Source organism: Antechinus flavipes, chromosome 2 (assembly GCF_016432865.1).
Source record: "Antechinus flavipes isolate AdamAnt ecotype Samford, QLD, Australia chromosome 2, AdamAnt_v2, whole genome shotgun sequence".
Classification (NCBI taxonomy): Eukaryota; Metazoa; Chordata; class Mammalia; order Dasyuromorphia; family Dasyuridae; genus Antechinus; species Antechinus flavipes.
The window spans coordinates 399,540,083-399,555,228 of NC_067399.1; the positions used below are offsets into that span (position 1 = coordinate 399,540,083).

The 15,146-nt window shown below is 45.0% G+C and overlaps 1 protein-coding gene across 2 annotated transcripts in view; it reads left to right on the forward strand.

Annotated features, from left to right (window-relative positions):
* Positions 1–7,428: 7,428 nt before the first annotated feature.
* NDST1 (N-deacetylase and N-sulfotransferase 1) overlaps positions 7,429–15,146 on the forward strand; it is a 32,927-nt gene continuing 25,209 nt past the window's right edge. Inside the window, exons 1-3 of one of the 2 annotated variants that reach the window (XM_051978721.1) lie at positions 7,429–7,983; positions 10,858–11,340; positions 12,237–12,324. In XM_051978721.1, the coding sequence (XP_051834681.1) occupies positions 7,471–7,983; positions 10,858–11,340; positions 12,237–12,324 (1,084 nt within the window). In that variant the 5' untranslated portion in view covers positions 7,429–7,470. The remainder of the gene's footprint in view (positions 7,984–10,857; positions 11,341–12,236; positions 12,325–15,146) is intronic. The other variant, XM_051978722.1, reaches the window with a different exon arrangement.

The following is a 15,146-nucleotide window of genomic DNA, read 5'->3' on the forward strand; positions in this document are numbered from 1 at the left end:
CTTATAAGAAATGGGTAGAAATGCATGGATGCTTTTCAGCTCAATGTAAGGAAAAATTTAATGAGAGCTGCTCAAACTTGGAATGAACTGTCTTAGGAAGAAGTGAGGTCCTTATCATTAGAGGGCTTTTTTTTTTTTTTTTTAATAACTTTTTATTGACAGAACCCATGCCAGGGTAATTTTTTACAGCATTATCCCTTGTACCACTTCTGTTCCGATTTTTCCCCTCCCTCCCTCCACCCCCATCCCCAGATGGCAAACAGTCCTTTACATGTTGAATAGGTTACAGTATATCCTAGATATTAGAGGGCTTTAACCCTAAAAGCTAGATGGATACTCTTTGGGGATGTTGCAGAGAGAGAATGATGGAAAAGAGACCTTTACTGGAGTTAGGGAATTTGAGTTCAAATCTTAGCTCTGATATCAAATGACTTTATGTTCTCTTGTTGCCTTCAACTCTGAGAGTCTTTGAGTCTTTTGATGGCTTCATTATTAATTGACTCATAAGATTAAATCTTTTTTTAAATTTATCAAGCATTTTTCTTTCTTTCTCTTCCTTTACTGGAGGAAAATTAAAAAAATGCTAACAATAGCTAACATTTACATCGTGCTTACTGTGTGTTAGGTATGCCACAGTTGGGGGAATGGGTTGTTTCCAGGCCCCTAGGGCACATAAGAGGATCAGTGCAGAGTGTGAGACCAGTTTGAGGCAGCAGAAAGCACCAAGATGTGGCAGATTTCAGTTTAATGTTCTTTGAATATGTGTCTGAGTCTTTGGCTCTGGGGAAATCACAAAACTGTTAAAAATCCAGTGTTGCTTATGTCTTTTATGATATTTGGGGTCCCAGAGATCCTCTTGTTACAGTTAGCAGAAGTTATTTTAGGGGATATGAAGTGCTTATAGGACTGGGAGCAATTTTTATTCCTCCTCAGCTCCCCCTTCTCATTCTGCCCCCCTTATTATTGAAGCAACAGGGTCTGTTGGACCCATAATTTTATCTCTAGTAGGAATGAATTTCTTGATTCCTGATTGAAAGTGAAGTTTAGAACATATGCTTAGAGTTCATTCTGAATGAGATGGACTCTGGGCAAAGACTTGTCTATGCAAAAGATCATAGAAGCCAGAGCAAGAAGGAGCTTCAGAGGCTGTCTAGTCTATTTTATAATTGAGGAAACTGAGGCCTAAGGTAGTCGAATGACTTGCCTCAAGTCACACAGGAAGTATCACTGATGATTAGATTTTCCTGTTGCACTCTTTCAGTGTTACCATGTTGGTTGCATATATATCATTAAGGGTGTTTATAACCCAGAAGTGGATGAACCGGTCATGCAACAAAAGCAAGGAATAACAAAGCCAGAGCTACATCCACAGCTTATTAAAAGAACCAGGAAAAGCTTGTTATTACATTGATGGGTTCTCTTTGTGGAAGATTTACAGAAGGGTAAGGACAAGAGTCAGAGAAAGGCTGAGGACCAAAATGGGATGTAGTCTCTGCTGGAGAGCATAATCCCCTTAGCAGTGAAGTATCTGTGGAAGAATTGAGGTTGACTGAATGATCTTTAAGATCTAACATTCTGTGATTCTAGTTCCTTGGGGGATGGAGGGGAGATTGTGAGGCAGACTGTGTCCCTAGCACCCTGGAAGCCTAGGCTCTGGTGGGGAGTGTGTGTGTATGTATGCTTGTGTTTGTGTGTTTGTTTTTCTCCCTCATGCTGCTGGCTGTGATGATAATTAAAGCTTAATGTGTAATCTCTCTGCTTCAGTGGCTGTCTCCTTGCGTTGCATCTCCAGGCATTGACACTAAAACCTTAGTTGTCATTTCTCAGTTTGTAGCCAAATAGATCTTGTGTGATACCTTTGTGGGCCATCTTTTCGCTTGGTGCCCTAAGAAATGTACCCTGTGCCTGAAAGTGGAGGAAGGCTCTCTCCATTTGGGGTAGAAACCTGCTTCCTTCCTGGTTTTTCTAGGAGGATGAAATTTGAGTTTGAAATGGTCAGTGGGCCGGGGAGATTCATATGGGACCTTCTGTGTGGATCTTCTGAGGTCTGTGGCAGTGAGTGACAAGTCTTGGATTTGGGGTTGGAAAGGACATGAGAGATTATCTAGTTAAAACTTCCTCATTTCCAAACCGGGCATGAGGACTGCTGGTGGAAGGAGGAAAGGTAATAAGTCACACTCCCAACTCTGAAAGCCTTCCTACTGAGGACCCTGGTCTCCTGCCCTTCCCTTCATTATCTGAGAGATCTCTCTTAACTTTGAGCTTTCTTCTCTCCCTTGGAGTCCAGTTTAGGATGAATAATTTCAGTTTCCAGGAAATGTTTGCTTCATTTTCCCCTTTGTCCTTGCTCTGGTCGCTATTTGACTTGGTCAAGGTCTGTGTATAGAGGGGCTTCCTATCTCAGCTGGGATGTGTATATGTATGTATGCCTGACAGAGAGACAGACAGAGAGAGAATGTGAGAGAGAGAGAGAGAGAAGAGAGACAGAGAGAGAGAGAATGTGAGAGAGAGAGAGAAGAGAGACAGAAAGAGAGAGAATGTGAGAGAGAGAGAAAGAAAGAGAAACAGAGGGAAAGGGAGAGAGGAAAGATATGATGTGTGTGGGGATTGTCTACTGCTCCATTCTCACTTGTACCTGGGCATGGTGGACCTGGGCATGGTGGAGGATCCTCAGGTTAATGATACTTGTTCTAGAATCTCTGACCTCATCACTTTTACTCTCCCTTTCCTCTTCTCCCATAAAACAAAGAGTTTCTGAGTACATTGCGAGGAGGAGCTGGGATAAGACTGAGTTTGGTTGTTGTGGATTGTTTGCTTTTTGTTTTTTGGCTTGGGGAGGAGAGGTATTCTGATTGTCCTGGTTCCTCGGCTACTTTCCGAATTTTCAAGGTTGCCATAGTGTCTCCATGGACACAGGAGCATCTCATTCATTACCAGCACCTACTGGCTAGATTAGGGTCTAGGGGCAGAGAGTAGAGCAATCGGGCTTACTTTATCCATTTTGTCCTTTCCTTGCTTTGCTTGGGGACTGGTGGTTGCTGTGGTTGGTATTTCACACTGAGAAATGCCCTTGAGGCTCATAGATAACTATTCTCTTTTCCAGTTCAGCCCAGTCTGGACTACCTTTGGGGTAGACTGAGGCACTTAAGGGTGAAACCCTTCTAACCCAGCTGCCTCAAGGAGGCAAGGGGCCCCAGTGGGATTAAAAGGCTCTGGCTTTCTAGTTAGTTACTTAGCCCCCTATACCACAGGGCCTTTGGTAGGTGGGTGTGTGCAAGGCGGGCACCCTGCCCAGCCCTCTATTGGGAGCAAGCCATTTAGTGTGGGATTTGTGTGTATGTGAGGGGGAGGGAGGCTGGGGCTGGAAAGAATCCTGCCTTCCTGGGTGGTCAAGGTTTTGTTTACAAAACAACCATGTTCCCCTACCCTCTATCCCTATTCCAGGCTTGGCTTTGCTAAAATGCTTTTCCCTTATCCTCCCTCCTGATGAGTAAGGGAAAACTTGGCATTTCTATCATTGGCAGCCCTGCCTCTCCCTCCCACATGCAATTAACCTGGAAAGAACTGACAGGATTAGACAGGAAAAGTAATCAATTAATTTTATTCTGAGAAGGTGGATGACATTAATCTTCCTTGCTGAGGAAGGGTTGCGAGGTTATTTAGTGTTAGTGGAAAGATATGAATTGGAAATCTTGAGACCCGGTGTCTCGTCCCATCTCTAGAACTAATTAATCAGTCAGTCAGTCAGTTGGCATTTATTAAGCACCTACTGCAAACGAGGCACTGGTATAGAGGGCGAATGCTTCCTTCTCTATAGCCCTTCCCCCTCAGCTCTTGCAGAGATTTGTGGATCTCCTTCTTTCAGTGACTGGGATGGATGATCAGGGTCCTGGGGATGAATTCCCAGGAGGGAAAGGAACATGTCTCAGGAGCTGACCTACAGAGCTTCAGTAGCAGGGCTGGTGCTGTTGAGGAAGAGGTCTAATTAGCCCTGGTGGCAGGTGACCTTGGCTGGCCGTCAGACTGTATACAAAGCTGGTGGTCAGCGCGGGCTCCCAGTGGCCAGTTACTTATTGGGAATGTAAGGCTGGCCATGTCCAGTCAGAGAAATTACTCCTCTTGAGTGATGGAAGCTTGGAAAGCAGCCTCTCAGTACATATAGCAAGAGTAAGTGCTTTAGCCTTCTCATTCCCTCTTCACCCTCAGCTCACAGGAAATAGGAAGAGGCTAGACCGGGGTTTAGAGATGCTTGGGTTTAAATCCTGAGCTCTGACATCCCAATATGGGCCAAGTAAAAGTCGTTTAAACTCTCCCTTTCAACCCCTCCCCCCATACATTAGGGATCAATCACCCTTAGGCTGATTTCATTTGAATAAATTGTTTCAGTTGTGTCTTTGATTTCCTCAGGCTTGACATATAGTAATAATTGCACCTTACTTGGCCCATAGTAATAACACTTGCATGTACATAGAACTTTAAGGTGTACAAAGTTAACAATGTTATCTTATTTAATCCTCACCCAAAGCATTCTCTCTCTCTCTCTCTCTCTCTCTCTCTCTCTCTCTCTCTTCTCTCTCTCTCTTCTCTCTCTCTCTCTCTCTCTCTCTCTCTTCCTCTTTCTTCCTCTTCCTCTTTCTCCCTCTCTCTGTTTCTCTCTCTCCTCTCTCTTTCTCTCTTCCTCTTTCTCCCTCTCCCTCTGTCTCTTTCTCTCTCTCTCTCTCTCTCTCTCTTTCCCTCCCTCCCTCTCTCTCTCTTTCTCTCCTCTCTCTCTCTTTCTCTCCTCTCTCTCTCTCTCTCTCTCCATGTGTATACAGGTATTTTCCAAGGCAGGGTAAATTCAGACTTTACCAATCCACTGCACCACCTACCTTTCTCAGTAAGCACTTAATAAATATTTGTTGATAGATTACTGTAGGGAAATGTGCTTCATAATACTTAAAACAGTTAGAAATATGAGTTGCATTTTGTATCTGCCCAGTGTCCTGGCAGATGCTCTGACTTTGTAGAGGTTGATGGGAAGCTTGATGATACTTCTAACTTCTTTCCTTACCAGCTAGATTTCTTTATTAATGACCATGCCTTAAAAACAAATCACTCAGGCTCTCTTTGATTGGCTAATAATAGGCCCAGTTGGTCATTGTTTGGGCTCTGATTGATTCAGAGTTTAAATAGCAATTGTTTTTGTTTTGGTCAGAAACTTTAAAAGTCTTTCCTCCTAGATTTTTTTTTTTTTTTTGGACTAGGTAAAAGAAGCCATTCTTCACCTCAATTCTTTCTTAACTTTAATCACTAAAAGGGTGTTGCTTCAGTCAAACAGACCTGTTAAAGATCTTAGCTTAAAAAGCCCAGGTCTCCCATTGCATTCAGCGCCATCTCCAGTCATCCGGACCAGATGGCTCTGGAGGAGAAAGTGAGGCTTTGGACACCTCACCCTCGATTTAATCCCGGTTCACTTGCACTTGATGACATCACCTTTCTGATGTCTTGGTCCTCTTCTAGAACAAAGGACAAACAACAAAAACAACAGCATAGCATGAGGGAGGCCATGGGATGTAGGAGTTTCAGATAGTCTCCATTCTGAATATTGTCTCTTCTACTTAAGCTATGTGACCTGGGACAAATATTTGACCTCTCTGGACAGCAGTTTCCTTCTCTGTTCGAAATTCAACAATTTAGTCTTTCCCAGCTTTGAATATCATGAATCCCACTCCCTTTCTCTGGGGTTGGAAATAACCTGGGGAGGGAATGGGAGTTCCTTCTGATAGCTCATATCATATAATGTAGTATAACACATTCTTTTTATAGTCTCTTTAAGTTTGGAAGTATGCTTGTTGATTAAGCCCCAGAAAGATTCAGTCCTTTAAGGGAAGTTGGTCTCTGGTGGAGACCAAAGTGATACTGTGCCCATTTAGAAATGAGACTTAGTCTTCCCAATTAAAACAAACCAAAAGACATAAAAAATGCCGTCTATCCCTATGCAGGATCTGGGGAGGGCAGGGCCTTAATGGAGATTGAGCTGTAGGGTGAGATATTAGTATTACTCTACAAAAGACTTGTCTTCTGAATAGCTCTGGATGTCAATCCCAGGCCCTTGAGTCTTTAATTTTCCTATACTTTCTTTAATTAGGGAAGGTCCCAGTGACATAGCTAAACTATGCTTTTAGGGACTGATAGATTGAGATGTTTAGGGTTGGAATAAGGAGAGGCAGGCAGCTTTAGTGAACAGCTTCTCAGTAGGGTTGCTATGTGCTTGGGCTGGATTTACCCAGCCAAATGGGGAGGGCCCTTTCACTCATTCCTTAAGTTAAAAGACAGTGGGGGCTCTGCTTCTTTAATAGGGAAACCCTGAGCATGAGACATATAGAGAAGAAAGGGAAGATAGTGTAATTCTTTGCCTGGTGGATGGGCAGCTATGTGGCACCATGGAGTGCCAGACCCAAGGTCAGAAAGATGAATCTTCCTGAGTTCAAAAGTGTCCTCAGACACTTACTGACTGTGTGACCCTGTTTGCCTCAGTTTCCTCACCTGTCCCAACTGCACCGGAGAAGGAAATGGAAAACTATTCTAGTATCTTTGCAAAGAAAATTCCAAATGGGATCATGAAGAGTTGGAAGAGACTAACAACAATAAAGCTTTCCAATTCTAAAAACCAACTTTCCATCTTTCTCCTCCCTTGTGCCTTCCAAAATGGACATGTTCCCTTTGCCAAACTGCAACCTTTTGATCTTGATGCAGGCATGTATCCTAGGATGGATAGTCTAAGAAGAACTGTACTAGATGTCAATGATTCCTCCAGGGAATATTCCCTATTTCCTGGACTTAGAATGAGAATACCTGGTTTCCAGTCATACTTTTTCCTCCAGCCATCTGTATGATCATGGTCAACTCACTTTTTCCTTTGACTCATATGTAAGATGGGTGTAATAACACATATATTGCTTCCTTAGTGCTTTGCTTTGGAAACTGTAAAATGGCATGTGGACTGTGATCCTTTTTCTTCCTCTCTGACCTATGTCTACCTGCTCCTCGGCTGTCTGGGTTCCAGCTAACTAATTTGGTTACTTTTTCCCCTCCTAGAGCCGGCCTCCAGAGCCCCAGCAGGCCCACCTGGACAGCATGAAAGCCCTTCCCTGCATCAGGGTGTCCCTGGACCCCTACCGCAGCTTCCCTGGGAGGCCCTGACGCCCCTGGGCCAATTCTGCTCTGCCCCCGGACTAGGAGCAGATTTGCCATGGTGACATAAAAGGGCGAGGAGGAAGGAAAACAGCCCAGTCCATGGACCACCCTCCCCGGTGGGAAGAAAAGACATTCTCAGTCCCTACTCATCCCTGTGCACAAACAGCTTCTGTTATTAATTATTTTTAATTTATTGCTTTGGATTGAATCCTTCTTTTTCTTCCTGTGAAAAGAGTTGGGGGGGCGGGGGGTGGGGTGGGGGAAGTGGTTGCCAAGCAACATTGAGAAGTCAGGATGACCATCCCCCTGCGCCGAAGGAGGCTTTGCAGGCAGGCGTCCCCTCAGGCCGTGCTGCTCCTGCTGTTCGCCTTCTGTGTGCTCAGCGTTTTTGTCTCTGCCTATTACCTGTATGGCTGGAAGAGGAACCTGGAGCCCTCAGGTGAGGTCACTGGGCCTGACTGTAATGAGGAGCCCCAGATCACTCCATCGCGCCTGCTCCCCCTCAAGACCCTGAAGGTGTCCTCCTCATCGCGAACCGATCCCCTTGTGCTGGTGTTTGTGGAGAGCCTGTACTCCCAGCTGGGCCAGGAGATCGTGGCCATCCTGGAGTCCAGCCGATTCAAGTACCGGACAGAGATCGCCCCCGGAAAGGGGGACATGCCCACGCTCACGGACAAAGACAGGGGCCGCTTTGCACTCATCATCTATGAGAACATCCTCAAGTACGTCAACTTGGACGCCTGGAACCGGGAGCTGCTGGATAAGTACTGCGTGGAGTACGGTGTCGGGATCATTGGCTTCTTCAAGGTAACGGGCTGGGAGAAGAGGGGGCCTTGTGAGGGCCGAGGGGGAAGGCCTGGGCGAGCTGGGGACGAAGAAAGGACACCAGGTGTCCTGGGTGCCGGGCGGGGAGTGCCGGGGGCCAGTGGGTGGGCCAGCGGCTGAGCCAGTTAGCATTTCTCTGTTTCAGCCCTTTATCTCAGCCCCAACACTTAGGGGAAGGGGCGGAGATGGGAGGGGGAGGGCTTTTACCTTAAGCAGCTGTCTCACAAATACCTGCAATAAATTACTAGAGATACTGAGAGCCATCGCTAGAGATACAGTTCAAAGCAACATCCCATGGAGGGTGGAGCCAGTGCTATCTTTGGATACAAATGATGGGGCATTAAGTAGGAAGCCACAGTGACCCAACCTCTGGAGCCTAAGCCCTACTTAGTATCATAGGATTTATTGCTGGATGCCTCTAATGGCTTTTTCCAGGTTCAGCAAATGATTGAATCAGCAAGTTTTAGGATTAGTACAAACCTTATAGAAAGTCAGCCTGAGCACTTTTAAAGCTCTCTGGGGGGAAAAAAAAAAGGCTTTTATTGGTTTGTTTGTTTAGTTCTTTAGTGAGGGCATGACCCATCCATTTTACAAATGAACAAACTGAGGCTCAGTAAGGTCAAGTGACTTACTTATGGTCACACAGGGGAATCGTGTTTCCTTTGAACATGAGTTTTGTTGAGGACCAACAAGGGGCCAGGCACTAGGGAAAGAAAATTTTTACTAGACTAGTGGCAGCCGTTGAAAACAAAGTGTCTTGTCTGGGTTAGCAAATGTGCATTTTACATGCATGAAAATACTGTAGAAATGTTTGTAATTGTTATTATTACTGTGTGAAAAGGAAGTTCATTGCTCTTCCTTGAGCTCAAGTTGTAGGGATTCTGTTAGTGGGTCAGTGGGCAGGAGAGAGGTATCCCAGAAGACTTGATGTAAGTAAACATTATTAAGCACCTACTATGTGGCCGGTGCTGTGCTGAGCACAGAGCATACAAAGTCAGTGCTTCCAAAGAGTCTGGTCTGATAAAGGAGAGAAAAGGCAAACAACTGTGTACATCCAAGCTCTAGATCGGACAAATGGGAGAAGATCAACAGAGGGAAGGCATTAGAATTAAGGGGGAATCAGGAAAAGTTTCTTATAGAAGGTGTGATTTTAGTTGGGAATCTAAGTGAAGCTAGGGAAGTCAGCAGGTAGAGAAGAGGACAGAGAGCATTCTGGGCAAGGAGAGACAGTGGGGGGAAGAAACAAACAAATAAAAATAAACTACATTAATTGTTTTGGGATATCCTGTCTGTCCAAGGAAACACCAGTGAGCAGAAGTGCAGGAAGATAGGGTTATCTGGCTGTAAAGTAATGCAGAAAAGAAATGTGGGAATCTTAGGGGAGTAGGAAGTAGCAGTTACTCTAGGAGGGACAAAATGGTCCTAGATATGTAATATAACAAAGAGGAGGAAACATGTAACATACTTTGACCATCAAGATTGTCTTAGGAGTTTATTTTGGGGTGGAGAGAGTTGGAAGGAGAGATAAGTGACTTCTATCAGTGGAAATGTTTGTGCAGAAGCTGAATGATCACTGGTCAGAGATATTGAGAAGCTAATAATTTAGAGTAGTAAAATGTAGTACGTTGTCTGACTTTTGTCCTTCCTGGACTCTGAACTATCCTCTGCAATTAGTTTAATCAGAGACTGCCCTCTGAAAATGGGACTGGGGTTGAGACTATACCAGGAGAAAGAGAAAGAGTGTGTGAGTGTGGGCGAGCTCCCGCCCGGGCAAAACTAATAACCCGGAAATGAACCATTCAATAAAATGCAAATACTGGGAGTTCCTGAGATAGGGAAAACAGAAACTCAGGTTTGTCTGTGGCCAGAAGAGTTCTTCATCTGGAATATCACCAGTGCAGAAGTAATTAGCTTGTAGTATTTGGTATGTTTGGGAATTCATGTGTGCCCCATGCTATGATTTCTCAGGGGCAAATGTTCAAAATATATTTAAAAACATGCTTAGGCTGTACAACTTTTTCTAAACAGACTAGCTAGATCTTAATAATGGACATCATATCTCAGTATTCCTCCTGCCCACGTTCCTTCTCATCTTTCATAGCTCTCTTTTATTATGAGGGGTGTAAACATCAGAAAAGTTCTGAGTTAAGTGTTAGGAGACCCCAGCCTGAGTCTGCAGACGAGTCAGTTTCTCACCCTGAGTCTCAGTTTACTCCTTTGTAAAATGGGGATGGACTAAAATGGACTTCCTGTTTCACAGGGTTATGGTGAGGACCAAGTGAGATATTAGATGTCTCTGCCATCATAGGGTCTCATATAAATTCCACCATTATTAAGGTTATTCTAAGACCCTGGCAAGTCAAGTGGCTTCCCAGGGCCTGTTTTAGGGGGTTGCCATATGATGCCTTTCTTTGCCCAAGTTGCTCTGTCTCTGTCTCTTGGCTTCCTTCAAGACTTAGCCAAATCCCATCTTCCACAGGAGGTCCCTCCTGCTTTGGATACCTTGTATGTACCTAGTTATTTACATGTTACCTCTCCTTTGGATTGTAAGCAGCTCAAGGAGCTTGAATCCCCAGTTGCAAGCACAGTGCCTCATACCTAATAAATAAAAATAATCAAAGGTACTTGGTGCAAAAAGCACTGACCTTGGAATCCAGAGGCTGGGGGTGTCGGTCCTGGCTCTGGCCTTTACCAGCTGCCTCCCTGGGACGGTTTCTATGAGGAAGACCCTGTAGAGACCGTACAGAGGAGCAGGTGTCCATCCTGCCGGGGGCTGCCAGACTTCTGGTTCTGCTTGCATCACGTAAGCCAGTCACCGTGATCTCATGTGCCTCACTATTCCTTCCTTCCCAATAGGCCAATGAGAACAGTCTGCTGAGTGCTCAGCTCAAAGGTTTCCCCCTCTTCCTCCATTCGAACCTGGGCCTGAAGGATTGCAGCATCAACCCCAAGTCCCCGCTGCTGTACGTGACCCGGCCCAGCGAGGTGGAGAAAGGCCTCCTGCCTGGGGACGACTGGACCGTCTTCCAGTCCAACCACTCCACCTACGAGCCGGTGCTGCTGGCCAAGACCAAGTCGGCCGAGTCCATCCCCCACCTGAGCGTGGGGGCCGCCTTGCACACTACGGTGGTGCAGGACCTGGGGCTGCACGACGGCATCCAGCGGGTGCTCTTCGGCAACAACCTCAATTTCTGGCTGCACAAGCTGGTCTTTGTGGACGCCGTCGCTTTCCTCACTGGCAAGCGACTTTCCTTGCCCCTGGACCGCTACATCCTGGTGGACATCGATGACATCTTTGTGGGCAAGGAGGGCACCAGGATGAAGGTGGAGGACGTGAAGGTAGGGATGGGAGGAGGGGCCGTCGGCCTGTTCCTGGATGGCCCGCGCTAAGGCACCATTTGGGCCCTGAAGGGCCAGAAGGATCTTCTAGGGTCCTCAAACTACGTCACGGCCAGATGTGGCAGTTGAGGATGTTTATCCCCCTCACCCAGGGCTATGAAGTTTCTTTATTTAAAGGCCCACAAAACAAAGTTTTTGCTTTTACTATAGTCTGGCCCTCCAACAGTCTGAGGGACAGTGAATTGGCCCCCTATTTAAAAAGTTTGAGGACCCCTGCAAGTCTAGATGCATTAAGTATTGGAAAGAATATTGTGTTTGGAATCAGGAGCTCCGGGTTCTACTGCTGGCTCTGGTACAAGGTTGTGACCTAAGACAAATAACTTCCCCTCCAGGAGCCTCAGGCTTACTCTGATCCAGAACAAGTAGGGAGGGAGCAGTTGGATTTGTACTGGAGAATCTCTGAGGAATCTTTAAATCCTGTGATTCAGTGAAATGTCACAACATCTCCATCACATCGCTAGGAAGTACACCCAGCAGCTGCCTTACATTATCCTTCCTGCTTTACCTGAAGCCCATTCCCTCTTGTGAAGAATGGAGGTTATTGGTCCCTCCTCCAGATACCATTCAGCATGGCTGGGTGAGGAGAATTGGTTTTCACCCTTCTGTCACAGACTTTCTGTGCATTGTCCATTCCCTTTTGAGGTCCTCATTTTCCCCACCGTTGGAAAATGGAAGGAGTAATAGAGTTTCAGTTGGAGCGATCCGTCTGGTCTCTGGAAAGAACAGAAGGAAGACAGAGTGCCTGGGAGCAGGATGGGGTGGAGTAAGCCCTGTGAGCAGTTGGGGGAGGGGGCAGGATTAGCTCTTTCATCCTTTCCTTCTTCTCTGTTTTCTAGGCCCTGTTTGACACTCAGAATAAACTGCGCGCACACATCCCAAACTTCACCTTCAACCTGGGGTACTCAGGGAAATTCTTCCACACAGGTAAGTAAGCGTGCTGCAACTGTGACCTGGCCCGTGAGAACCTCCCTCACCTCTGCCTTTGGCTCCCTGTCCCTGAGTGGTTGGAAACGGGTGTGATAGTGGTTCAGACACATCCAGGACTTCACATCCCTGAGACTAATTTCGGCTCAGCATGCTAGGGGAGATGTCCAGGATGCTAAGGAGGCAGCTGTCAGCCCCTGATTTTGGCAGCCTCTCTGACTCCCCCAAACAAAAGCTCAGGAGGGATGGGGGGAGGTATCTCTTGTACTCTTCTGAGATCTGCTCAGTTCAGAGCCTTCTGTTGTCTTCTTGAGCTGAGCTCCTGCCCACCCTGAGAATCTGCATTCTGTGAGTCCTAGAAGTCGGGGACTTCCAACCCCCCCTGTTGCTGCGGAGCAGGACCCAGTGTGGAGGATATAGCCTTTTATGATGGGTCTGGAATTGAAGTAAAGATTGAGGTTCCTTGCTGATTCTCTTCAGGAGGGAAATCTGAGCTGGAGGAGCAGCAATACTTCACCAGGAGCCCACTTGAGCCTAGCCCTAACTCATTCTGTGGTGTTGTGCAACTCACTTCCATTCCCTAGATTCAGTTTCCCCATCTCTCAAATGAAGGTGGGAGACTCGCTGGCTTTTGAGGTCCCTCTTAGCTCTAGCATTGTAAACTCCTATTCTGGGATTCCACATAAGACACTCTTGATACTTCTGGCATGCCAGAGTTCTGTTAGGAACCCTGTCAGCTTCCTCATGGTTTTTTGAGGGAGCAAATAGTACCTCATTTTCTTTTCCAAGGATCTGTTTATTCAGGCTTTTGCACATCAAGCCATGTGGGCAGCAGAAAGGTACACTTTTGTGGCTTGGCTCTCTCTGGATTGTTGTCTCCCTTTTGGATGTCTTTGGATTGTAATTACTGTGTTTGCTTAAATTGAGGAAGCACTGGTCTTGTTAACTGCTTGCCAGTGGGCGTGTGTACATGTTAGGAAGAACTGCTTCTTAGGTCACTTTAAATCTCCCTTAGAAAAAAAAACAAATAACAGATTTGTGTTGTATGTTTTTATAATACTTAGATTTCCCACTGTATCCTTTCTCTATAATAAAGAGTAATGCCATTATTCTAAACAACAATATGAGCACAGAATAGTAAAGGGGAAAAAAGTTCTGTAAAACTAACCAACTGGCCAAGAAACCCTGATATACAACACTCCATACCTATTGTTCCTCCCCAACTCCCTATCAAAGACAGATTTGGAAGTGGGGATAAACCTTCCTTTCTTTCCCCAGGACTGACAGGTCAGGTGGAAAGCATCTAAGGAGAAGGATTTGAGTCAGTGAGACTTAGTAAACAGCCAGAGGAAATCAGGAAAACTTAGGTGAAGCCCTGCTTCCAGCACATGCTATGTGACTTGGGGTATCATTAAACTCTCAGTACCCCAGGCAACCCCTAGGTACAGAAACAGTGCTAATCTATTTTGATAGAGAGTGTTTTTTCATGGGGGTATTTCTTATATGAATAAAATTCCAGATCTAGAACAGAACAAAAAATGTAATAGAAAAAGAGGGCAGAATGATTCTACATGTATAACCTATAGCAAATAGGGAGAGCAAAGAGAGGGAGAGAAATCTGAATTCAAAATTTAAAATGTATGTCAAAAATTGTTTTTACACGTGATTGGGGAAAAAAATAAAATCTTACTCAAAAAATGTTTTTAAAATAATGAAATTTAAAAAAGAAAAAGAGGCAGGTCTTGGAGTCAGACAGGTCTGGATTCAAGTCTGGCTTCAGATAAGTACTGGTTTTGAAACCTGAAGTCCCTTGACTTCTTAGTCCCCCTGTCAACTCTTGAATATAAGTTGTAAAACAATTGCTACTCTGTATTAGTAGGAAGTAGAAAGTTCTACTGATTAAATTATAGAACTCCAAAGTAGGTATTTGAGTAAGAATTTTTTTTGGCTGATTGTGGATTGTTTGGCTGAAAGAGGGAGGGAGCAAGAAATACAGATAATGAAATAAATCATTGACACTTGGGTTGTTTCACATACCTAGAAGTGTTCCTGGGGCACCTATTTGACCTCATCAATGCCTATTTTGCTGACCTCCTTTGGCAGTTTGGATAGAAAATTGTGATAAATGCATAGAACAGACTACTGAGAGGTGATTGGATGTACTTTACTGGGGAACCTGGGGGTAGGGGCATATTTCAGGACATGATGATGATGCATACTGGGAACAATTTAATGGCAGCAGATAACAGAAAGGGACAGGGAGAAAGGTGACCTTGAGATGACAGGATCACTCCCTTCAGAAGAAAATTGTTGGTGGAATCATCATCTTTAAGAGCCATGAGCAATCCTCCTGAGTCATGAGGAAGAGATTGACTTACTTGGGGATGAGGGAGAGAAAGAAGAGGTCAGAGATTGGGGTTTCTGAAGGGAAAGAGGGAGACATAGGAGGGAAGAGATAGACTATCATAAAAAAAAAAAGAATTTTAGAGTCATAGATTACTAGGATGGAGAGGGACTCTTCATCATTTTAATCCAGTCTTCTTTTCAGTGTAGGAATATTCTCTTTATTTTTTTAAATAATATTTTTCTTAATTACATGTAAAAATAATTTTTAATATTCATTTTTAAGGAATATCCTACTTATCATTTTTAAGGTCATCCAGCTTATGCTAGAATCCTTGCAAGATGGACAGACACTCACTTTCTCACAAGGCAGTATGCTGGTACCAATGTGGGATGGTTTCTAATTGTTGGGAAAGTTTTCTCTTAGAGAATGTACAGAGAAGGACAGCCAGAATGGGGAAGAGTGGAAAGGACTTGAA